General features: G+C 38.3%; 1 protein-coding gene across 12 annotated transcripts in view; it reads right to left on the minus strand.

Annotated features, from left to right (window-relative positions):
* Positions 1-26,418, minus strand: part of SLC4A7 (solute carrier family 4 member 7) — a 91,385-nt gene that overhangs the window by 45,400 nt on the left and 19,567 nt on the right. For 11 of the 12 annotated variants that reach the window (XR_006416564.1, XM_044449356.1, XM_044449351.1 and 8 more), the window contains exons 2-5: positions 7,870-7,951; positions 2,789-2,932; positions 1,780-1,918; positions 765-925 (exon numbers count right to left, since the gene is read on the minus strand). Coding sequence is in view for 11 of the 12 variants with exons in the window: in XM_044449356.1 (XP_044305291.1) it covers positions 765-925; positions 1,780-1,918; positions 2,789-2,932; positions 7,870-7,951 (526 nt within the window). In the remaining variant the exon portion in view is untranslated. Of the gene's footprint in view, positions 1-764; positions 926-1,779; positions 1,919-2,788; positions 2,933-7,869; positions 7,952-24,510; positions 24,776-26,418 lie in introns of those variants that run through there. The other variant, XM_044449352.1, reaches the window with a different exon arrangement.

Raw genomic sequence — 26,418 nt, forward strand, 5'->3', positions numbered from 1 at the left:
AACACTTTTGGCAGTATAGTGCCTGAGTGTCCGTAGAAGACTATGAGTATAAAACTTATGTAGTTGTTTTGGCATTAAAGACCTGACAGCACTTTTAAACTGGTGCAGACACAGAAGGATCAACTGTGCTAAGGATCAACCCTAACCTCAGTGCTGCACCAATCTTTTCATCTATACCAGTGAAAGCATTAACAATCAGTACCCACCCAGATTTTGTTTTAAGATTTGATTAAATGATATTATGCTGAATAAGATCCAAATTTTAATATTATAGATTGCAGGAGACAGAGAGATAAACTGGTGCAGACACAGAAGGATCAACTGTGCTAAGGATCAACCCTAACCTCAGTGCTGCACCAATCTTTTCATCTATACCAGTGAAAGCATTAACAATCAGTACCCACCCAGATTTTGTTTTAAGATTTGATTAAATGATATTATGCTGAATAAGATCCAAATTTTAATATTATAGATTGCAGGAGACAGAGAGATAGTGCAGCCAGAATGTATAGCAAGTACACTTTTTGGCATATCCAGCTTCTAGCAATGGAACTCACAAGTCAGCAGAACTTTGCACCAAGTCTGCAGAATGAAAGCTTAACTGATAGGGAACACAACTTCAGTACAAACAGAAACATTGCTACTTTTCTCCCTTCACCATGTGCATTTTGCAGAAAGAACAATGAAACAATGCATTATTTGTGTGATTTTAAGCAAAGTATTTGTCAGCATTTTTAAAAATCCTTAAATGCAACTGTTCTAACCTGCTATTTCATCCAGTGTATTTGCTCTCATATCCAACATGACTGTCCCATTTAAAATACAGCTCCTCAGTTCAAAAAGACTGTGCAGAGACAGCGTAGCCACATAAGGTTTGCTCCATCGCTCACCACCATCTTCAACATCTTCTTCAAATTTCAGCCATCTGAAACAAATGTGTACATCAACACACACATCGAGAAAAGCCTTGAAAATATGTCAGCTTGCAATCTAGTTATGTGCCATCAAGCTATCTCCAACTTAGGACAAACTATGAATGAATGCCCTCCAGAAAGTCCTCTCCTGGACAGCCCTGCTCAGCTCTCTAAATTCAAGGCCATGGCTTCCTTTGTAAAGTCAATCCATTTTATTTTTGGTCTTCCTCTTCTTGTGCTGCTTTTGACTCTTCCTAGCATGATTGTCTTGAGTCACTTCTTATTACATAGAAACACAGAAACAGGGAGAGTCAGAAGGGGACTCCCAGGCCATCTAGTCTGACCCCCGGCTCCAGCCGACTCCACTCACGACATGCCCTCCATGTGCCTATCTTTGAACACCCTCACCGATGGGGCCTCAATGACCTCACATGGAAGCCCATTCCATACCCTCAGGGTCCTAACTGTCAGGAAGTGCTTCATGTTCTCTCATTGCTAACCCACCTTTTCTTCTTTTTCCAATACCTTGTACCGTTTTAAGGATTTGATTTTTAAAAAGACTTATCAGCAATCCTCTATTTGTTTACTCAGAAATAAGACCCACTGGGTTGAATAGGGGTAATAGGACTGCATTCTCAATTTTGTCAACTAGCCCACCAACTGACACTGATACATACGTGAGAATTGCTACTTATTTTAAAGAGCATTATTAGTAGCCATAGAGCTAAAAGAAGCATGCTTAAGGGAAGTAAGCTATAGGAATACTTCAGTATATTTCTACAGAAAACTGATTGGCCATCCAAGTTACATTAAGGCAAGTCTCTTCCTGCTGGATGATAGGGAAATGGAACTATCCATGAGTTACCTGGCAGTTTCTTTCCATTCATATTCTTCTCCTTCTCTAAAGCAAAGTTCATCCATTTCAGTGAACAGATCATGGGGAATGTGTTCTTCATCATCATCCTCGGTACCCAGAATAAACTGCACCCTCTGAGATGGTGTGTCTTCATGAAAATAAGATTTAAGAAAGTCATTTGTTAAACACTTCAAACTTTTAGCCATTCTGCTAACCATAACATTGCAAATAATGAGGCAGTGGATGAGAAGGAAGATCCAAAATGATTATTAGCATAACAACTCCAGCTTCCTCTAAAAATCTGTAGTCTTATTATTTAGAATACTAGCTTAGCATAGCCCAGTGGCTGTTTGGCAACATTATATGTGTGTGCATAAAGGGAACTAGACCATGGGATTCAAATGCGTAAGGTGAGTTCACCCCACTCACAGGATTTGTTCTCCATCTGCTTATAGGACAGATCCTATAAGCAGAGCCTATTCGTCCAAGTAGACATTGGCCTAGTATTTACTTCACAATGGTTATGTGCACAGTAGCAAAGACACATGAGACAAAAGTTCACTCTTACACATGTCTAACTTATGTAATATGTAAATAAGTATGTAAACAAGTCATTGGAATACTGTGAACTGGTTTATAGCAATACCAGACCATGATTTGCTCACACTTTCCCACTTCCCTTGCATATTCCAATTCAATTAATGGTTTCTTTTTTAACACAAACCATAGTTTGCTATTACAGTTATATAATAGAGAAGAAATTACTATACATTGTAGACATACAACCAACTGATATTCATGGGCCTCAAAACCTGTCACTTCACTGAAATATGCCCATAGAACTCTACCACATTTGTAAACTATACTTATTTTAAAAAGAAAATAAGCATAGTTATATACTTTATATATAGTTTATTTACATGTGCTAAATAAGAGTACAAGAAGAAACAAAAACTGAATTTTTGAACTAAGTTCACTTAATGTAATATTATGTAAGTGTATTAGGAAAAATTCTTACCGTAGGATGGAGATTCTCGCCCATCTTCTCTATCCGTTTCCTTTTCTTTTCTTCGTCTGTGATGTTTATGACCACGGTGTTTATGACGTCGTCGGCCCTGCTTTCCAAAGGGGACATGCACACCAATATAGACAGCTCTGTGACCTTAACCAAAAGCAAAACAAAACAAAACAAAAAGTTATGCAACACATTAGGCATAGAAAAGTAATCCTCTTAATAAACAAAAATCCAGACAGAGTGTTATTACTGATTTGCAATCTGTGTAAGAATGCTTGCCACACTATACAATACTTAACCGTCCAAAGGAAAATAAGTATTAAGAGGTAAAATCACCCCTAATATATACTATGCGAAGAATGTTGAAGCAATGCTCTGGTCACAAGAATTTCCAGTGAAGTGCTGATTTGACACAAATGGCATAATCTGGCACAGACCATAAATCTACATGACTTGAAAAATAGAAAATCTAGACATTTTTCAAGAATTTGGCATTCATCTTCTAAAGGAACTACCACTGAGCAAATGCATTTACTAATTTCCAAGAGATAAAGTTTCAGTCATAGCCAAACAGTCTGTGCTACAAATAAATTCCAATTTAACTGATAACCTACTGAGAAACCAAAATGGGAAGTTATAACAAGGAGACCAGTATCTCATTCTGTTTCCTAGCTGTCCATAAAGGTTTACAACTAAAGAGGCAATGTTTCCAACACCTGAGAAATTCCATTTTCAAACATTAGAAACAGCTGACTAATGTGTGATCTCCTTTCCACCAATACTGCCATGTTTTCAATTCTGTTGAGAAAAAAAAGGTAAGCATTGTATTTCTGAATGCAACTGAAACACTGAATAATTACACTGTATGGATAAAACTTAATATGGCATGGAGTAGCAGGCCTTTCACCTCTAACACTGTTGAACAGGTGATACAAAGAAATAGAGCATGGGTGTCATGCCATTCTCTTTGCTCAAAACTGCATTCTACAAGCTATTTTTCTTTACTGGGGGGAAAAAGCAAGCTGTCATGGGAGTTTTTGAGCTGCAATAAAATAAGAAGTGCTAAATAGCCTCTCCTCTTATTCTGACTGGCAGCCTGAAACACCTAATGTGACTTTCAGCAAAATGCAGATAAAGGTACCACAGAATTCCATTCAATGCGAATGGGGACCTGTGGCTGTCCAGATGTTGTTGGAATCCTACTGGCATCAGGCCAACCAGCATGCCCAGTGGTCAATGACAGGAACTGTAGTACATCACAAGGTCCACAGGTTCCTAACTTAATGTCTAGTTTGGGCCTTAATTAACCTGACAAAGAATGGACTACAACTAATATCCTACATAATTAAACTCATATTGCCTGAGAGCAAAATTCCCAATTCAGCATCCCCTTGACATTCCTGGCAGGACTTCCAGCAAGCCTCATATCCAAGTGATAAAAAAATTATGCCTTAGCTAGAATATCTCCTGAGGCTAAGGAAAATCTTGATCCCAGCTGCAGTTGGCCAGCAGCTGGATATCAAACCTGCCATCTAAGTAAATATTTTAACACCAAAAAGCAAACATGACCACACCTGCAGTTGAAAGAAAAAGATAACCACAAGTGAAAAAACAAAATACTTAGGCTCATACTACCCAAACACTATGTTTGTGTAGACAATAGAACTACTTGGGAGAAAGCCTGCTAGAATGGCATTCGGGTTGCATTTGGATGATCCTATCTTGCCCTAATAAGCTGAGATACGAACTAAACATATGGAACTAAACAAATGTCAGCACCTTCAGTTCCTTTGTAACGTAGCTTAATGTAGTGCATCTGAAACAGAAACTTTGTAACCAGCTTTGCAAAAACCAGTATCTTATACCAACTTCCAAACCTGATAACCAGTGCTTTTTTTGTTTAAAAAAAAAAAGGTGCCAGAACTCCCATCTTGGGGTCACACTTTTACACTAAAAAAAGTTTAGTGTAAAGCCAGTCACTCTACACATACATAAACATAATGGTCGCCGCAGGCGGTAAGCACTCATTCAATATCAGCACAGACACAAAAGCAGCCCGCAGGCACTATGTTAATGATGTTTGCTGCTGATCTGCTATACCAGACCGGTGATTCAAAATCACTTCATAAAATCCATTGGAAAAAAAGGTGCCGGAACACCATTCCGGTGCGTTCTATGACAAAAAAAGCCCTGCTGATAACCATAGTTTGTGATTCAGACAATATGAGAAATAGGCTAAAGGCTTGCTCATAACCAAACACATTCTGTTTGTACACATGAGACAGTACATATGATACCAGTATGCATGCATAAAAGTAATAAAGTCTTTCTGTGAAATTTTATGGCCACTGTTCATATGCATGAAATCCTAAATTATTAACTCTTAGTACAAAGGATGAAACTGAATTATTAAATGACCTTCAAAAAATTCACTTGCATACCACCTGTAACATACTGATTCCAAGCAAAGCTTGTTAGAGAATTATCTTAAACCAATATTCTACAGCATTAATAGAATGCAGGATACTAACTTTAGTACATACAGCTCCAGAGACAGTTGTTTGATTTAATCAGACATGACTATATCCAAGCTTAGTTGACAAAATCCACAAATGGCATTTAGTCGTTAAGGTCATTAGTAGTGTCATTTTAAAATTTCTTTAAAAGATGCTCAGTACTTAATCTATTCACTTTACTATTCCTCAAATAACACACCATAGCAATGTTGTCATATAGTAACTATCAAAAACATACAAAATGCACTGAGTAATTATTTGCACAGCACTGGAACACTTAAATAAGCAATTTAGCTATTTGTTCGTTTAATCCAATTATTGTACTATCATTACTATTCTTCAGTTTTAACAAACATATGCAGTACATAATATATATTACAAGCTATGGTAGCATATTACAAATAGAGAAAAATGGAAACACGTTTTTTCTGTCAGGAACAAAAATGCAGACAGAAATGAGTGCCACAGTCATAAGATGACAGTTTAAAGTATCATATACCAGAGATAAAAGAACTATTAAAAAAAACAAACACAACTTTAGTTAACCAAGGAAAATTTAAGTGTACAGTAAAGGTTTCTCCCTCTTTACTGCTAAATGTGCCAAGGAAGCATGCCATAAAATGAATGGTATAGGCCAGGCGTCGGCAACCTTAAAGAGCCATTTGGACCCGTTTCCCACAGAAAAGAAAACACCGGGAGCCACAAAACCCCTTTGACATCTAAAATGAACATAACACTGTATATATCGTTTTTTACCTTTATGCCATATATAAAAAAACTATAGTGTTTTTTTTATACATCCGGATATTATATATCTCCATCTGGATATTTTTCAGCAAAGGCTGTGTGTTTATTCTGGAAATGTCTTGTAACATTTGACTTTTTGCTGTTTGCCAATTTCTCACCACATATTAAGCATACTGGTAAACCAGTCTCGTCAGCACTGAAAGCAAATGAATCTGCCCATGTACCATTAAATGTTCTGTTTTCTTCTGAAACTTTTCTTTTCTTGGATTTATCAATGCTTGGTCTACTGGGGGTTGAAAAGCTCAATAAATCGTGTGCCGGCAGGTGTTGCACATTGGCGGTTGTGACACATATTTTGAGTGACAGGGAGCCACAGCAGAGGGATGAAAGAGCCACATGCAGCTCTGGAGCCGCGGGTTGCTGACCCCTGGTATAGGCTTCTCTTTGAAGTATGTATTTGGAGCCAAGTTTTGTTACTTAAGCAAGTATATACATGAGTGTAGACAACTTTCCCATGATGTGTACTCTCTTAAGTGGTCATCAGTCTAACCACATTGCTTCTTTTTCCACAACCAGCTACAATAATTTGGAATGGGCAAGGACAATGCACAGCTGCTTTATCTGCAAAAGCTCATTAATAATCTATTTTTAGGAATCAGCTATCATTCCATAAGACTAGCTGTAGGGGATTTTTTTAGGGCCTTGGCTACAGGGTGCCTCCAATGTTCTATCCTCACAGCTCTTTCACATATTCATTGTAAGACCATCCCAAGACTATGGAGTCACACTGGTCCACTCCTTCAAGTGTCATCCTCATTGGAAAATTGATTACCACCTGCAAGCTCCCTACAGCATCTCATTTTCTGATATGAGTCTGTAGCAATGGAGCATGCCTCTTCTACACTCCAATCAGCCACAATAGAGACGCTGGAACCCCATAATACTCGTCTTTCTAGAACAAAGCTCTTGTAATGATGTGGGGGACCCTAAAAGCTCTATTTTCTGAAGGTGCCTGAAACAAATAGCTAATCATGATTTTCTTGTGCTCTGCTTATCCATTTACTACTTTCTTCCAGAAATTGATTTTCCAAGTATCTCAGGTGCAGGTCTTTGCAACTGCCCAACCACACCAACTTTTAACCCCTGCCATGCATCCTATCTGTCCCAAATATGTTCTAAATTTTTTGAAAGTGTGGAAGACATAAAAAGGATTACAAGAAAACAGGAGCCAGTGAGGTGTTATAATTAGAATACTGGACGGTGATTCAGGAGATCTGGATTCTAACCTGTCTCACAGGATTATTGTTATAAGGAAAAAATGGAGTGAGGTGAGATATAAATGTAATGCAATAATAAACCAAATGTTTCTAACATATTCAAAGTACAACACAGCTGCAAGGAAGATCCCTGTGTCCCTTTCCAGCAGTGAACTGGTCAAGAGTGCTGGCTCCCAGAAGGTGTTGAGAACTCTAAACCAAAATTTTGGTGTTTGTCTCTGCAGCTAAAAAGCTAGAAAGGGATTATCCTTGTCTACATGCTTTCTTTTGAGATGCAATATGATTTCAAGCACAAAACCATGCATCTTTGAAGTACATGGGATCACAAATTAGGGAATGGTCACTAAAACCAGTCAAAATGTTTGGCCTTGCCCATGCAATGTGCTTAAAAACATAGGTGGAAACTTGAGAGATTACTCTTCAAGTATCCTAGGAGCAACTATGCCACACCAGGTAACAAAACAACTAAGTCATTAGGATTTGAACTTGATCACTTTTTTATATTTGCAAAATTAACATCACTTATAATACAAAAAGTACATACTTTCTAGCTCTTCTTTCTCAAAGTTTGTGTTGATTGTAGAGCTGACTTTGCCTGTATCCACAACAGCTTCTTCATCATGGCCCTAAGGAGAAAAAAAAACTTTTAAGTTTCCATATAAACTATTCCTCCTAGATGCCAAGGTTCCTCTTCGGACATAACACTGGTAGCCAGCAGCAAATTATGGGTAAATTGTTTCATCAACTGCAGGGATGCATGCTGCAGCTGAGCTACATGCAAGCCACTTCCTGTTTCAATTAATTACTTCTGAATGCTGCATTCATGGGTTGTTCCTATGATGTCTGAACAGGTCACTTGGATCATTCTTGAGGTCAACAACGTCAAGTTGATCCATGTTTTGCTTTAGGGTTATTTTCAGGTTTTTTAATGCAGGTGTCACAGAAACTATTCTTGAAAGTGGCAGTAACAAGTTATAATTAATAATAAGGGTTGTCAATGGAAAGAGGAAGTGGCTTGCATGCAACATGTAACTCCACAATTCAAGGCTTACTTAAGGCATGATTTGCCACTGGCTGCAACCATATATACAAACAGAGCCACTAAGACTCTGAATTTTCTGATATGAACAGTTTAGTATAGAATGCTCCCCTATCTTCTAACTATACCTTCAGTGCTTTTTGTCACATGTGTAATTTAATTTAGGATAGTAGAAGTTTCCCTGACTCAAAGCTAATTACATCTTATTCTTTCCATAATGGACCAAATATAGTGCTTACATACATAAGATGGTCAAGGAAAGTAACAGCTATTATCTTTTCCATTAGCTACTGCTACTAGAAACTAAAACTAAGCACCTGAAATATGTTCACATAAGGGATAGATACAGATGTTAAGTTCTCTAGCTTGTTCTTAAGGTAAGAAGCTGCACAAGTTTAACTCATGATTCTGATCTTAAGAGTGCCACAAACAGGGTGTAAGAATAAAAACGGCACCTGATTTCTGAGATGTATGCAATAAATTATTTATTAAATTTATACAAAAACTCCAGTGAAAGCTCAAGTGAAAGGCACAGCTGCACACACATACACAATGCAGAAAGGCAGATGTATATTTTATTATATGAACAAATATGCACATTTGTCAATATTAAGTCTTAAAAACTAAAAACCTATCAGACCTTCCAATCTTCTCACCCTTACCATGTCACTAGTAACAATGTAGTTAGAATAGTTTGTGTAATCAGACTACACAGACATCTTTACTTGAATTCCTGTTCAAGAAAATCTAGAAAAAAATAAAATCTGGCTTCTCATGCTATCCAGCAAAGAAATCAGCTTTTTATATTCATATGGTTAGGCAAACCTCAGATTACATTATTATTTCCCTCTCCAGAAAAATCACATTATTTAATACAGGCCTAGTTTTGTCCACACTATCCAAAGGGAAACGAGAGTTTCAAGCCCCATTTCCAACAGCTTGTCAAGCTCAACTTAATAACATCTAGCTAAAGTTTGTCAAGCCACTGAGTCAAGAGTTACTGAGTATCCTGCATAAAAGAAAAATGAAAATCAGTGATACAAATCAAACATTTAAAAATTTCAGTGACTTTGGACCAGTCACTTACTCTCAGCCTAACATACCAGACAGGTTTGTTGTTGTGAGGATAAAACGGGCTAGAAGACTATGTAAGCTGTCTTGGGCTCCTCACAAGGGGAAAAAGGAGGGATATGAATATAATGCAATAATAATACTGGAAGTCAACTGAAAAATTCGAGTGCAAAATTTCTTGAAAATTGACATTACTGGAAATGTAAGAAAGGATCAAGTAAAATGAATGTCACCTCTTGGTTCTTTCAGAACCCATCTTCTCCAGTGAAGCTGTAGGCATAACCCCTTAGCTAAGTATAACTAAGTCTAATTTAGTTTTCCCATTTAACACTGCCCCCTTCCTTTCAATATGCTTGCCCTTGCATCACATTTTAAACCACAATATTCTCAGAAAAGGGGGTTATTCTTATACTTTGTAGAATGCTGTGCACTAAATGATGGATTCTGTTCCGTTTATTTATTTGCACTGCTACATTGTAGGATGCAAACAGCATTTTTGCCATAGAATGGAATCCAGTCTTATCTACAATGGATAAGATTGTTTTCCAGTAGTACAGTCAGTACTAGAGTGCATCTTGCAATTAGTACAACAAAGTGACTAAACCCTTTTTAGTAAACAACTGAACGACATGAAGAGACTATTTGAAAGATAGATGCAAAATTATCTGCACAGGCACTGGGTTATATCCGGGATTGGAGCAGAAATGAATGGGTCATATGTTAGACAAACCCCAGGTACTTCAAAAAGGTATAACCTGACAAATACAAATAATATTGCATTTTAACTTCATTCTAACTAAAATAATTTTATCTTTTAATCTGATTAATATTAAAGTTATTAATTTCATAAATTTATTACAAAGTTAGTTTATACTGTTTAAAATATTGCCTTGTTATTACTAAAGTTTAAGAGCCTCACTTTTGTTATGTGGTGTGTGTTTGTTTGTTTGTGTGCTTATTTATAGTCTTACTTTCCACCAAATTGACCTCAGGGCCCTCTAAGCAGATTACAAACAGCTGAAACATTTCCTAACAATAACAGTAAAAGCAAGCAGATTAAAATACAAAACCAGAGACAATATTTCTGTTCTGAAAGGTGTCTTAGAAATATTTTAAATAACTAATTTAGGAATAACCAATAGAGTCATGATCTAGTTACCTTTCCTACATTTGGACTATCAAATATTTATGAAATATATATGAGTCCCCTACAGCTACATTGCTCCTCTCTTCATGTGAGTAAACTAGCCAGAAAACAGTCAAAAATGTACTGGAGAAAATGGTGGGAGTCCCACCTTTACACAGCATTGGGGAAGGGGGTGGAGCTCCTGCCAAATATGTGTGATGCACAGAGACCACAAAGAAGAACTAGAGTTAATCATAGCTTATGTCTTAATAGGAAACCATGGTTAATGGCTTCTAAACAAGCCAAAATCTGAAGCCATGGTTTAATGTTGGCTTCTACATACTAATGTTTGAAAAACATTAACCAGTTTCCTAGTTCAGACACATCAAAATTATGGTTAACTGTGGCTTCCTAGCTTGCTTGCTTGCTTACACAAATAAGAAGCTAGAATATGGGAGCAAATTGGCTACATGTTGATATACAAAGCTTGCAAACTGAGATTTGGCTATTTAAATGCAGCCATAGAGTTCTCAGGCAGTGTCCCATCAAGAAACACTGCCTGTAGTACCTAGGTCGAAGGGTGTAGGAGTGATCATGGAGGCCTAGGAGCCCCCCAACCTTTCATTTATTTATTATAAAAAGGGTTAAATTTGGAACAAATGGTCAATTTACAGAAGAAAAAATGTTGACTTCTGGTGAGTTGTTTTGTGTTCAGGAGTTGAAACCTCCTGGTCAAATTACTTGACCTTTAGCATCATTTTGCTTTACAGTGACATGGGTTCGATCCACTGATACAGCTGCAAAAAAATTTCTGTTGGTTCCACCCACCTACCCGCCTTATTCCCTGCCTCACCAGTTCCAATGGAATCATTTGACAATTTCTCTTAAAATGACTGTAGTTAGTGCTATTGCTTTGAAGCAGTATTACCTTGAAAAACAGCTAATACAATGGACAAATAAGATCCACTTAATGTGCTTTGATCAAACAGTGAACTGTGATTACAATTGGTAGGGTAAGTGGAATACCAACAAAAAGGCACACACAAAATGGAATACCAACAAAAAGACAACTACACAAAATGGAACCAAAGTTGAAACAGCACTAAAATGCTAACATTTTCATATAAGCCTGGTGCACATAACATGACAACACATGATGGGGAGAAAGCCATGGTTGATTGTGTTGTTCAAACCCAGCCCAGTTTATCCATGGTGGTTTCCCTCTCCCCTGCCAAAAAAAAGTCCACTCTGAGAACCTATGGGCTGTCCCAGAGTTCGTATTGTTAAAAATGGGCTGTTGGATTATCTGAAACTGGAAGATCACTATCAACATGGCTAAAGTCCAGCAGTAAGAAACACACTTGGGAAGAGTAAGAGAAAACCCCTTGCAACTCTAGTTCCCACCAGTCACCATCAGTTTCAACCATCCCACAAGGGCCAAACAGCAACAGCCTTCTCCAATGTGCTGCTTGGGCATTTTGAAAAGGCTGTCAGTAGCTGTCAAAATGGGGATTGTGAAAGTCAGTCATCAAACCAGCTTTTACAATATCTGGAAAAAGTTTGAAATGCAAAAAAAAAAAAAAAAACACAAAACAAACCCAAAAACAAAAAACCATGGGGAGATGAAAACAGCTCTCATCATGGCAGTGAGTGAGAAACAACTCGGTTGTGCTGTGGTGTACTCTAGGCTACATCCTAGAGGACCAAGGGAAAGGAGAGGGGAAGTGAACAACTCACAGTGAGTCCAATTATCTGTTAGAAACATTGTGTCCACAGAAAAACCAAGCCACCATGGTCTATTATGAATCTGCCCATTAACTAAAAATGTTATGGCAAATAAAGCCTACATAAACACATTTTAGACTGGATCCATAAACATACTATAACTTTAGCATGAAAGACAGATATCTTTATCAGCAGTATGGTTCCACATTTGTGCAATTTTTAATGTTATTATCTTTCACTTAATTTTCATCATTTCTTTATTACTATGGACTTAATTATTGCAGTGTCTTCTATTACAAAAACAATAAAGATATCCCACTATGATACGCACAGCAGAAATCAACAAGGTTTTGGAAGGCATGGTTTATACAGGCATTTACTCACTCTTGATTGACATGTATGAAACAGTGGTGCTTTGCCAACGTGCGCACAGAGAAGTGGCCTTCAAACTTCTATCATATTGGAAAGCAGTATGGCTATAAAGATTAGATTACAGAAAGGCATGCATGTCCTTGTAAAACCTCCTGTTACATTAACCTTGCAACCGTTGCTCTCTTATGTGCTTAAATTGTTCGATCTCTTTCTTCCCAGGATTTGCTATTGTTTTGCAGAAATTTGACATGAACAATATAGTAAAAAACTAGGTCTGATATACGGAGCAATTTTCCAGTTAAACTATAATCCAAACTCTAAACTATGGTCTATACTTCATAACATAACATCCCTGTTGCTAAAAGCGGAACTTTAATACACTGGTTTCCAATACTCCGTGTGTGTGCATGTGTGTGTGTAAAACTGGCTCAACACACTGCTGATCTTGCATCTTTCTAGGACACATCAAGGAAGCCACCTTCTGTTCTGCCTCATCCCATTATAAATGTCTGAGAAGTATGCAAGCAAAAGCAAACCAAGATTACATGAGCCTTCTCAGCTTTTTCAGTACTGTTGTATAAAAATAGTTTGACTCATCAGAAGGCCAAGTAACAAGAGCTTGGCAGTTTATACAAGCCTTCATCATGTTATTCATTACTGGCACTACTACTACTTTAGCCACACAAAATAATTAGGCAATATATTTTACTAGAATTTCAGCCTCCAGTCCAACTTGTTGAAAATAGGCACTATGATTGGTAATATTATGGCCATGACAAAAAGGTTATAGCTGCTACACTGGGTAAAATTACTAAATTATCACAAAGGCAATGTTTGTAGTAATCTAGTTCATAATACATTTTAGATGCAGTCTTTGACACTGAAAGAGGTTGAGGATCTTCCAGTTAATCCAGTCCTTTCATTGCTGCTGGCATGCCTGTATGAGGATTAAACATGGGGACTGTTTTCTTAGAATGTACCAAAGTCCATCTAATTCAATTCAACTTCCAATTAAGTCAGCTCTGGGCACTCGCAAGAAGAGCTTTCTCTTATTTGTCATTTGCAGTATTCAGGGGTTATATTGCCTTACTGCATGAAAATGCTATTTATCAATTATGGCCAATAACCCTTAATAGACATACACTTCATGAATTTGTCTAATACTTTTAAGTCATGGACGGCTAGGGCATGCTGGTAGTTCTGGGATTTTTTTCCTATCTAAACATGCATAGGCTATTTACCAGTCATCCCCACATCTTGCAAAAGTAAATGCCATAATTATTCAAAATGTTAAGAAGTCCTCAGCCGACTACCACTAAGCTTCACTGTGGGACATTGAGTTCCAGAATTATGGGAGGAAAAAAGTTTCTCGATTTCCAACATGTTATTGACTTACTCAGGGTAATGCCCAAACACCCTTCCTTCATTTCCTTAAAGGAAAGCAGTTTGAGCATATTAAAGTTCTGTCACTGATGTTTCAGTGACCTCTTCACACCTCTAAAAGTGCTCTCCTCAGCAGTTACAGCCAGTTCAGCTGATGTCAGACTATACTGCGCCAATGCAACTAGGTCAGTCATTTCAGCCAGCACTCCCACTTCACATAATCTGTCTTGCTTGTAAGCCTTTAGTATTACACGTGCCCCACCATCCTCCCCTAGGACTGTCACAAAGGGTTCACTATTAAAGAAAAAATAGCTAAGTCAAAATCTTGACTAGTGTCTCTTATAACACTAACAGGTGAGAACTGAAGTTTAAGCCAATGGGGTTGACCATTTCTATAGATTCTAATGCAACTATATCAATTGCACTGGTTTTTCCTGTGTGAACAATAGCCACCGTTTTAATACTTAAGAAAGTGTGTGCTCCATCTTTCCAAAGCTTTTGCATTGCTTGCGGCTCCTTAGAGCACAAAATAGTCCTATGAAAGAAATACAGTAGCATAAAAATGGATACAAAGTGTGCAGATTTTAAAAAATCAGACACAGGATGTGTAGCATAGAAATTCACCAAACAAGACAACATATCAGGAGTAAGTTTCAACCAATTGATGAAAAAAGACTGAACAAATAAACCTGACTGGTTAAGATATTTCCCAACTGTCACAATGCCACTGAGAAGAGACTTTCTCATGGCTTGACTGATCAAATCTCAACCATAGGTGAGGGCATCTCCAAGAGATCTGAGGGAGCAGGTAGGATGGTGATATCATTCACTGTGTAATGATCATTAGAAATCTAGTTTGGTAGAGATGGCTATACAGTGGTACCTTGACTCATGAACTCAGTCCGTTCCAGGACTCTGCTCGTGATGCAAATTGGTTGTGAACCAAGTTAAATTTCCTCATAAGGTTCAATGTAAATAAAGTTAATCGGTTCTGTAACCATTTTTTTTTTAATCAGAAAAATGCAAAGCAAAGTGACTAAGAACAAGAAAGACTGCGGCCATCTCCCCCTCCCCACCCTGAGCGCAAGCACGGCCATCTCCCCGCCACCCCCAGCACGACTGAGATTGCGCCTGTCATCCCTGCATGCGCCTGTCATCCCAGTGCACTCGGGGGAGCGGGGGAGAGACGGGCACGACAACAGGCGCACTGGGGGAGGGAGAGATGGGTGCGAACAGGGCGCACAGGGGGAGGGAGAGACGGGTGCGAATGGGGTATGCTGAGGAAGGGAGAGACGAGCGTGATCTCGGTCATCTCTCCCCCACCCCCAGCACGATCGCGGCCATCTCCCCACTCAGGAGGGGGGAAATGGCCACGATCGTGCTGGTGGGGCGGGGGGAGATGGCCGAGATTGTGCCCATCTTTCCTGCAGAAGTGCGCCCATGATCACGTACGTCTTCCTTGCACAAGCGCAACTGTGATCGTGGCCATCTCCCCACTTGGGGGCGGGGGGAGATTGCTGTGATCTTGGTCACCACCCAATGCGGAGTTCACGACCCACATCAAAATTTTCATGAATTTTTTGTTCGTGACCCAATTTGGTTGTGAACCAAGGCATTTGTGAGCCGAGGTACCACTGTACTATAACAAAATTTGTTTCACCTTCAAGATTTTAAAATTCTGATTGATGCATAAGATGCTTCTGCATTATGGAACACTGGGATAAGATATATTTTAAATCTCTTATCATGCTACCCCTCCCAAAATAAAGACTGCATTAATGTTTTTTGGGGCCTTTAAAATAATGATTCAGCTATGTACCTGTGCACACTGATCCATAAACGGATAACCTCCAGATTAGACCAATATAGTAATTCTACACAGGCTATCAATTAAGACTGTTCAATTAGGCTGAAATACAGTTGTGAGGGTATTCACTGGGGCAGGCATTATACTGGTGCTTTGCTAACTGTACTTATCCATTTCCAGGATCAATTCAGAGTACTCATTTTCATGTTAAATGCTTTTCACATCTGCCTATCTCCACATCTATCCCATTATTAAAGAAGTGGTGGGTAGCTTGTGCACAAGGCCCTTCTTGTTGGTAACTCCATGTCTGAAGAATTCTCTTCTCAAAAAGGCTTACCCCGTGCCTACTTTGATGCCAGTTTGGCAGTAGCTGTTTTATTTCTCAGACTTCTGACTGACTTGCTTTACCTTTGCTGAATCCTTTTATGCTACCTTTTAAAATTGCACTATTTAAATATTTGTTTTCAATTGTTTTTATTCTATTTTATAAGATACAAATACTAAAATCATATAATAAAGAAAAAAATAATACACAAAATAAAATTTAAAAAACAGACATCACCCTTAGTACATTCCTCCACTGGGACTATGGCTGCCTAGTTTTTTTTTTTTTTCCCCTGTTCTTTCTCAGATACTCCCTTCCATCTAAAATTGCTAAACATCCTTTGGGGTTTTATTACCCTTCCCTTCTATTAATACATGTTTAATAAACACACCCCATATATAGTTAAAATCATTCCTTACCAATCCTTTTTTCACCTTTATCTCAAACATCAACTTGCAATTAACCAATTATTCCAAACTTCTTTATACCAAAATTAATTGAAGATCCCATTTCTTCTTCCAGTTCTTCACTATTAACAATTTTGCTGCAGACACCAAATTTATTAATTCTTTACTATTCCATTTCCATTTCTTTTTACAAAATATTAGTAACTATGTTATTTCAGGATCCACTTCAATTTTTATGTTCAGTATCTTACTAATCTCCATAAAAACATTATCCAAAATGTCTTCATATGCCTACCACATATGGAAATAGATATCCATATTTCATCCAGGTCTCCAACATAAATTAGAATATTTATTATCCATATTAAATAATTTAACCAACATCATAATCCATTTCCATACCGAATTCATAAAAATTATCCTTAATTCTAATTCACATACTTTTTAATATTCCCTTATCCTATATTTTTTCCCAATCATCCTTGTCTATATCCTTCCCTAAATTTATTTATTTATTTATTTAGAAGGCTTCTGTGCCACCCCATTCACCAAAGCCTCAGGGCGGTTCACAATAATGAATAAATAAGAACAGTATAAAACAATATAATATGAGTCGCCCTGGCCCGAAAAATAAAATAAATAAATAATATTAACAATTAAAATAGCGTTTGAATAAAAAGGTCTTCGCCTGGCGCTGAAAAACAAAAACCAGGACCCAAGCTGTTAAGGGCTTTATAGGTCATAACCAGCACCTTGAATTGAGCCCGGACTTCGATGGGAAGCCAGTGAAGCTGATAGAGGACTGGGGTTATATTTTGCACCATCTGAAGTATCCAGACTGTCTTCAAGGGCAGCCCCACATAGAGCGTGTTACAGAAATCCAACCGGGACGTAACCAATGCATGTGTCACTGTCGCTAGGCAATTGTCCTCCAGGTAGGGACGCAGCTGATGGATTAACAGAAGCTGAAGGAAAGTGCTCCTCGCCACCGCAGTCACTTGAGCTTCCAAGGACAGCTCTGGGTCGAGGAGCACTTCCAAGCTGTGGACCCTGTCCTTTAGAGGGAGTGCAACCCCATCCAGGACAAGGTCCAAGTCACCTACCCAGGAGCTTGATACACCCACCAACAGGACATCCGTCTTGTCTGGATTAAGTTTCAGTTTATTGGCCCTCATCCAGCCCATTACCTCGGCCAGGTACCAGTTCTGTACAGCTACTGCCTCACCTGGATTGGTTGAAAAAGAGAGGTAGAGCTGGGTGTCATCAGCATACTAATGATTCCGCAGCCCAAACCTCCTGATGACCTCTCCCAGAGGTTTCATGTAGATATTAAATAGCAAGGGGGACAAAATGGACCCCTGCGGTACTCCATGGCGTAACAGTCATGGCGCAGAGCCAAAGTCCCCTAGCACCACCTTCTGGAATCGGCCGTCGAGGTAGGAGCGGAACCACTGCCAAGCAGTAATGCCATTATCCTTTCCTTATCATCAATTTTTTCCATCCAATCTTTTACCCGGAATATTTTTCTTTTAATACCTTTCTTAAACTATCCCTCAAACTTTCTGGAAATCCTCTAATATCTGTAACTGGAGTTACTGGTGAAATAGTTGTCATAAATTCTTCCCTATACTTCTCCCAAATTTGTAGCAATTTTTTTTAAAAAGGAATTTTCTATCCTTTTTAAAATCTTCTTATCATCTTGTTTAAAAAGAATGTTTAGAAAAGATCCCTCAATCTCCTGCCCACATTATCTCATCTAGCTGCAAAATAATATTTGGTATACATCTTAATTGATTGGCTTCATAATTTAATATTTGGAATGCCTAATCCTCCCTCTTTTTGTGGTTCATACCCAATTGTTTTTATTCTAAATGATTTTTGTAAGCTGCCTGGACAATCAAAGAATGGGGTATAAATCTCTAGAATAAAGTATCAAGAAACCTTTGATAATCTTCACAAACATAAAACCACAGTAGTAGTTTGCATTTATATTTAAATCATGTTTAAATATACTTAAATACAGTGCCAATTACAGTTTATAGTGATTTACTGTAAATTATACATAGTGGGATTATATATAGTAATATATATAATAAATATTATATTTATTATTTAAAAATAATAAATATATTATTTATTATTTATTATCTTCAGAAAATGAAGAGGAACTAAAGAGTCTCTTGATGCGGGTGAAGGAGGAGAGTGCAAAAGTTGGCTTGAAACTCAACATTAAGAATACTAAGATCATGGCATCCAGTCCTCTCACTTTCTGGCAAATAGATGGGGAAGAAATGGAGGTAATGACAGATTTTATTTTCCTGGGCTCCAAGATGACCACAGATGGGGACTGCAGTCGAGAAATTAAAAGGCGCTTGCTCCTGGGGAGGAAAGCTATGGCAATTCTAGACAGCATACTAAAAAGCAGAGACATCATCGTGCCAACAAAAGTGCGTATAGTCAAGGCTACGGTTTTCCCAGTTGCAATGTATGGTTGTGAAAGCTGGACCATAAGGAAGGCTGAGCGCCAAAGGATTGAGGCCTTTGAATTGTGGTGCTGGAGGAGACTCCTGCGAGTTCCTTGGACCGCAAGGCGATCAAACCGGTCAGTCCTAGAAGAGATCAACCCTGACTGCTCTTTAGAAGGCCAGATACTGAAGATGAAACGCAAATACTTTGGCCACCTAATAAGAAGGAAGGACTCCCTGGAGAAGAGCCTAATGCTGGGAACAATAGATGGCAAAAGAAGAAGGGGACGGCAGAGAATGAGGTGGTTGGATGGAGTCACTGAAGAAGTTGGTGTGAGCTTAAGTGGACTCTGGGGGATGGTGGAGGACAGGAAGTCCTGGAGGAATGTTGTCCATGGGGTTGCGATGGGTCAGACATGACTTCGTGAATAACAACAACAACAATATAGTAATATAATAGTGATATAGTAATTTAGTTTATAATTTGCAATTGTAGCTCTGCCTCCATAGCTATACATTGTCCTAGCATGTCAAGTCACCTTTGCTAAGCTGGAGAGGTATGGGCTTACATCTGGATGGGTGACCACATGTGGAAGTACAGCAGGGCATTGGGCTCAGTGGGCCTTACAGGCCCCTTCCAACTCTACTTCTGTTCTGTTCTATTCCATTTCTACAGTAAAAATGCAAAAACAATACAAAGAACAGTAAAATACAGTAGAATATAAGGAATCAAGTACAAGCCAGAGAATGTTAGAGTGAACAAATTGTTAGGTTACCAGTACAAGAACCACAGTGTCTATCCTATCCTATCCTATCCTATCCTATCCTATCCTATCCTGGAATAGACACAGTTGATGCATCAAGTGATGTTGGCAATGGGCACGACTGAAATCACCTGGGTCATCAGTGACAAATGTGTATCCAGAAACATTTCATATTGCTCTATCAGGGAGCAGTACAGCCCATCCAAGACAGGAAAGTTCCTGTACCTAGGCGTCACCAACCCACAGGGTCTCCCTTACTAGGATTCACTTCATTCCTTGGCTCATACCCAGTCCTTAACTCCATCCAGGCATTGGTCCATCAAAATGTGTATGGTCTCTTTTGACTCAGACATTACAAAGAAATAAGAGTTAGGTATCATCGGGATCCTAATGACACCCTGTCCTCTATTTCCTAATGATAATTCACAAGAGTTTCATAGAGATATTTGAAGGGACAAAACAGTGCCCTGTAGCACAATACAATTAAACTGACAGCAAAGGAACTGACCCCATGAGTAACATCCAAGCCCAACATCCATTTGCTATTCATTTTAATCTTAACTGGAAACAGAAAGTCTCCTGATCCAGAAATTTCCTAGCTGAGTTCCTCCCCCATATTGAACTTTGCATCAGCTAATAATGCTCCAGACCAGTCCTCTCATCTGATTTTCCTATTCTTACCCCATTTCTCACACTTTGACAAACTTAACAAGCAGCAGGGGAGCAAATGGAGAAGAGAGGAAAAACCAGGCATTCAAGGATGACTCTAAACAGTAGCTGAAGTGATTCCTGCAGACAGACATGAACTCTGGGAACTGTAGGGTTTCTATTAGTGTTTGCCTTAGTAAATGCCTTCCTCTCAGCTTAATAGTGAAAAATGCAGTTTTCTTCTCTTTGCTGTGAAGAAGTCTTAAATTTTGACTCTTGGAAGTGCTGCACTTTATTCTTCCTGTCTCAATTACCAAAACAAAACAAAACAAAAAAACCCAAAGCAAAATAAAATAAAAACCCAACCTACAATTTCTAGAGTCACCAGGAAGATTCAAGCAAACTTAGAAATTTTCAGAAACATAAAGAAAGCCTTTAGATCTTGCTAGTGTTCTAAGCTCCCTGCCCACTCCCCTGGTAACTGCAAGTTTAGCAAATGTAGGGGAAAGGGGAACCTAGCAAAATGATAAGGCTGCTGACAGTGGGCAAATCTGTACAACATGGCAACTCACCCTGAAAATACAATGCACAGTGAAAGTTTTTCAGAGAACAATCTCAAGTACACCCAATAATCAGGTTTCCTGTGGGTTGTCCTCTCCTTCTTTCCCCCTTTGTTCTCCAGCAGATATTCCAGAGTTTCCCCCCCGTCCATCCTTGCTCTGAATGCAACCTTCTATCATTCAGTTTTGTTAATTTGCTGGAGCCTTGTACCAGTGCCAGCCACTCTACTGGAACCCAAGCAAACACCTTGAAGTGACCATCACTGGCACCTTACTCTAAAAAAAACCCCAACACAAAATGCACAGTTTCATTCTCCATGCTCGAGTCTTTCACAGATGTATACTTATCTTGCCAATGTGAGCTTTTTTGTGAGAAATCACATATGAATATGTCACAGCTTTATGTTTTCCCTATCTAAATGTAATGCCGAAATTGGCTAGAAAAGAACCCTTTCTTTCAATAGCTGTCAAAAGAAAGTGCTTGCAAGAAGGGCATGAGATGCGGATCTCCCCTTCCCAGAATACCTAGAGGTTCAGGGAAGTGTGGAAAATGTGGTGAGAGAATAGTTGTGTCAGTACTAAAAAAACCTAGATCATACTTGAAAGCGGCAGATAAGCTTGTTATCCCATTTCAAAGGGAAAAGCCCCTTCATGGACATTGCCAATCCAGCAGACACTTAATGGGACACTGACCAGGTAAGGCAAGGCTCTACATTTTGTGCAGCCACAGGCACATACCTGGTTTAAAAAAACAAAGGTGACATTGCACACATTTATGTTGCCCCTCCCCAAAAGGTAAGGAGCCAGTGACTGCTGTTCCAAAGTGCTACTTCAGCATTGGTTGGAATGGTTGTCACTGGCAGACCCACTGGCAAGATCATAATGGGCTGTAAGGAAACATTGCCACTCTTTCTGAGCCACTTGTTCACAGCTTCCCACAACACATGATGTTATCAGTTTTCTTGGTTTAAAACACGTGTCAACCCATCATGACTTCAACTACCCCAGAAGAAGCCATGGGATGTTAGCATGGCATGTTACCTCAAAACAAACCACTATGCAGGAAGCTGTCCAAATTCAGACAATATAACAACCCACCACGACTAGTTATCTACAAAGAATTGTTGCATCATGCAAACTCAGTCATTATAAGTGCAACTTTGGAAAAGCTATCAAACAAAATAAGCCTTTTCTCCAAAAAGGCCCAGAAAGATCTATCTCATCCTCAACCAGGATGGACAGGTTTCATTCATCTCTATTACACATGTTGCAATATTAACATTTTGCACAAAAGTGAAACTATATGATGCTTTCCAGTTGCAATGTAAAATTTAAACTTTAATGGAGTGCAGACCATGAAGAAGAGTCATTTGAACAAAAACTTGACTGCCAATATACTATTTATTTATTTATTTGTTTATTTAAAACTTTTATATGCCGTCACCACATGTCTCTGGTTCTACCTGCTTGCCACAAACTTTAACTAGTACAACACTACTCAGCCATCCAAATGGCCAGCAGAACTTCATCTTAAGGGCAAAACTACATGTGACAGAAATATGTAAACACATCTCAGTCTAAGATATTTTCTCCCAAAATTGTATCTGGGGAGGAAAAACCTGAAATGTGGTCATGGCACAGGTGGAGGAGGCTTTGAAAGTTTTCCTACTTGCTATTTCCCCCAGTGAAAAAGTTCTTTCTGCACACCAATTGCTATTTGGCATGGTTAGAAAACCTAACTGTACACATATATATTTTCCCACTGGAGAATAATGACAGCTTCAGAGAGTTATTTTTATCAGGAAAATGGTACAAGGGAAGAAATTAAGGGAACCCTCCTTCAGTGCATTCAAGTCATTCTGCCTTTAGATGCTGGTAACCTCTGGGCTCCTGCCTTCAAGTAATGATAATTTGTAGAATGTCTTTCATTGCAACAGGAATTTGAATCTCCTCAGGCACCAAAACAAACACAAAACAAACTGATAGCACAGTCAAAGAAAGAATGAACACAAGATCCACAAAGAATGAATAGAACACTGTAATTTTTGAAAGTATACAAAATTCAGTCACATTAATGTAAGCCACCAAGTCTCTTAAGTAAAGCTAAACACCTTTTTTAAAATTTTGTAAATTATTTTTTTGATCAAAGCATGGCCATTTGATTTTAATACTTACATATTTTCAATGTTTTTCTAATATTATCATGAATACCCTACCTTTTAATGAAACTATACTATCAGCTGTAAGACTGTTTGCCCAAAAGGAATATAATATAAAAATATATCTCAGGTTATATTGCTTTTTCCATGTAAGAGGAACACTAAAATGATCTTACTTACATTAAAAAGTAAAAGCTAACATTGCACGCAAGTCAAATCATCCAGATTTAAGTTTACACTTGACAGGAAGTTCACTAAGGTAAAGATTATGGTATTAAGTACTGTTGCTAAACCATAGATATTTTACAGAATTGTAGTTCTAAAACCTAGAAACAGTTTACCATGGTTTAGTGTAAAAGGCAAAAACAGTGCAAATATATACACGCACAGAAGAAAATCATTACCTGAGATTAAGTTATAAATGTTCGTGTGATAAAAAATGTATTTAGCATCAATACCTTATCTACCTTTCTCAAACTAATACCTATTTTCTTTACATACAGCAAAACAAATAAAAAAGCTACATAGTTTATTTTAATGCCAGGAAGGGTGCAGATTAGCCTTAAATCAGATTAAATCAGTATCCAAATTAGTAACAGCTATCTAGACCATAGCAAGATAAAGTCCATTAGAAAGCAACAACATAGAAAGGTGGGGAAGGAAGATGAGGTTTATTCCTTGCATACCCATTCAAACTTCACAAGTATCAAATTTAAAGAAATTTCTACCAGTAGATTTGTTCCATGGGGTTCAAATTAAATTGTTCTCCATACTGAACTATAACAGCAGTTTCACAAAGAATGCCCCCAGCATTGAAATACAAAAGACCTATCAAAGAAACTTAAATGACACCAAGTTTGAAAAGTTTAATATAAACTTAGCAAAAATGCAACATGATAGCAGAAGAAAGGATGGGATGGGATATGATGGAGATATATTTGGCTAAGATCTAGTGCCATTTCATAAGATGTCATGTTTTATTTATTTTAGCCGTCTCCCTACAAAGGAGATGATACTTAATGTGTACTATTAAGAATTTTTGATTCAAACTTTTCAATGGCAGCACTCTTTCTACAGCTAAGGACGTCTACGAAGAGTTTATGAAGAATATGCAACTGAATTTCTATTTGTATGTCAATTTTATTGCTACTTGAACACCAATATTACAAAAGCATGCAAAAGTTTTGCCAGTGATTCTTTGAATAGCCTGCTGTCTTAGGATATCATACAATGAAAAAGCAATAGTGCACACCTACAGTTCTGGTTCTGTTTACTAGTTCTGTTCCAGCAGTTTCAAAAGATAAACATTTGTTTGAAAGAAAGTATTTACATACAGGAAGCAGTTCCCTGTCTAGATGCGGTCCTTCCATGCCGATGCTGAAGAAAGGGAAAGTGTCCTTGTGGAGACTGCAGCACAATGAACCTCAAGTTATCAGACTGAACATTACCACTTTAAAACATTAAACCTAACACAGATGAACATAGAGATAAACCTTTCTGTTGCAGCCAATTATCTTGCAAGGATACTTAATCTTCTAAGCAAGTAACTACAACCAACACAGAATCACAGAAGAATCAAGGAACATGGCATGCCTTCAATTCCCACTGAGGGAGCACCAAAAAAGGAGCTGAACTATGTGGTTTGTGACTTAACATTTAGCTACAGCAGTAACTAAAAACAGCCCGCCAGCTGAAATGTTCTGTTAAGACCCAACCTTTTGTCATCACGAATTGAATGACTTTAACTCAAATTCCCAAACTGAAAATAAAGTCTGAAACATTGTGGGGTTTAAACAGTCTTAAAAACAAATATGCTGATGTACATTAGCCCAGGAAAAGTTCTCAAGGAAAAGAGGTAGGAGAAGACAGAGCTCAATCCCCATGGTAAAACAAAAGCAAAGAGTAGTCTTTATATTTTGTTTCTTAGAGAAGACAGACTTAAGTAAGAACTTCAGAACTGTCTGTTCTCAAGTTTGAGCAGATAATTCCATTTTCCTTCTTTTGCAAGTGAAAGGGGTTTAAGCAAACATTTTTTCTGGACCAAGCTCAAGTCTTCTGGTTTTTGCATATTCCTAAGTCTTGAATTATACTAATCAAAAATAGGAATGTTTACTTAACCATTCTCCTAAAGTACATTCCAACAAACCCATTCAAGTTACTAGTTCACAGTTCTTTGGTTGATGCTGTTTTTAATAGCCTGCTTAAACACTCCTGTCTGTGCTACTCAATTGTGAAAGATAAATTCTTGCTTAACTCAGGTACCCAGACTAGTTGCTGTTACAAGCCTAATATGCTCCCAATCATGTATTTGCAACAAAAAGTGAGTTCCCATATCTTTTATTTATCCCTCTTAAATTCTTTCTCCTGACAATAAACGTAATGTAATTATCCCAGCTGATAATGTACAGCTCTATTTCTCATTTTCACTAGGGCTGGCAAATTAGTTTCTAAGCCTCTTTTTGAGGTGTGTGGTGCATAAGAATGATAAAAAACTGAACCCTAATACAGAGAGAAAGAATTGTTGAAGACTTGCAAATCATGAGGTGTACAACGATTACGATCAATCTACTCCCTAAGATATGGATTCACAGCTTGAAAAGCTACCAGATTTGCTATTACTTCTATAAGCCTAGGGCAACTCTGGATTTAAGCATTTCCTTGTTAGCACATATAGGAAGCACATATAGGCAAGGTAGCTGGCTGAAAGACAGAGTACACGCCACTGCTGCTCACTTTTATGCCTAGCATAGCAAATAAGCGGGCTGCGGGAGAAAAAAGCCTCTTCTCCTGCACCCAACAGAGAAATGCCACGAGCTTTTAACAAGGAGTACAGAGTTTCCCATGCCTCCGCTGCCAGCCCACAACAGTTTTGTACTTGCTTATTTGGCCTAGATGGTAGCTGAGGCCAGAGCTCATTTCACCAGCTTAGGCTGCTGAGCCACCTGCACCATGTACTCAATAAATAACGTCTTACCACTGTCACTCATATTCTGCCACTGTCCAGATTAAACAAACTTGAATGTAGTCTATGCAGATCTGCCTTTGAGAAGCATTTGGAAACAAGTCTGGAATGCAAAGACCAATTCTCACTACACAGAACACATTACTCTAGTATTCTATTGTATCTGTTTGATAGATTCTGGACCCAATTCAAAATGATGATACTGAAATTTAAAACTTAAGAAATCTGATGCTAGGGTACAGTACAAACTGTCTTCTTCCATATGATCAAGCCAGTGCCA

This window comes from Varanus komodoensis, unplaced genomic scaffold, assembly GCF_004798865.1.
Source record: "Varanus komodoensis strain SLA01 unplaced genomic scaffold, ASM479886v1 scaffold58, whole genome shotgun sequence".
In the NCBI taxonomy this organism is placed as follows: Eukaryota; Metazoa; Chordata; class Lepidosauria; order Squamata; family Varanidae; genus Varanus; species Varanus komodoensis.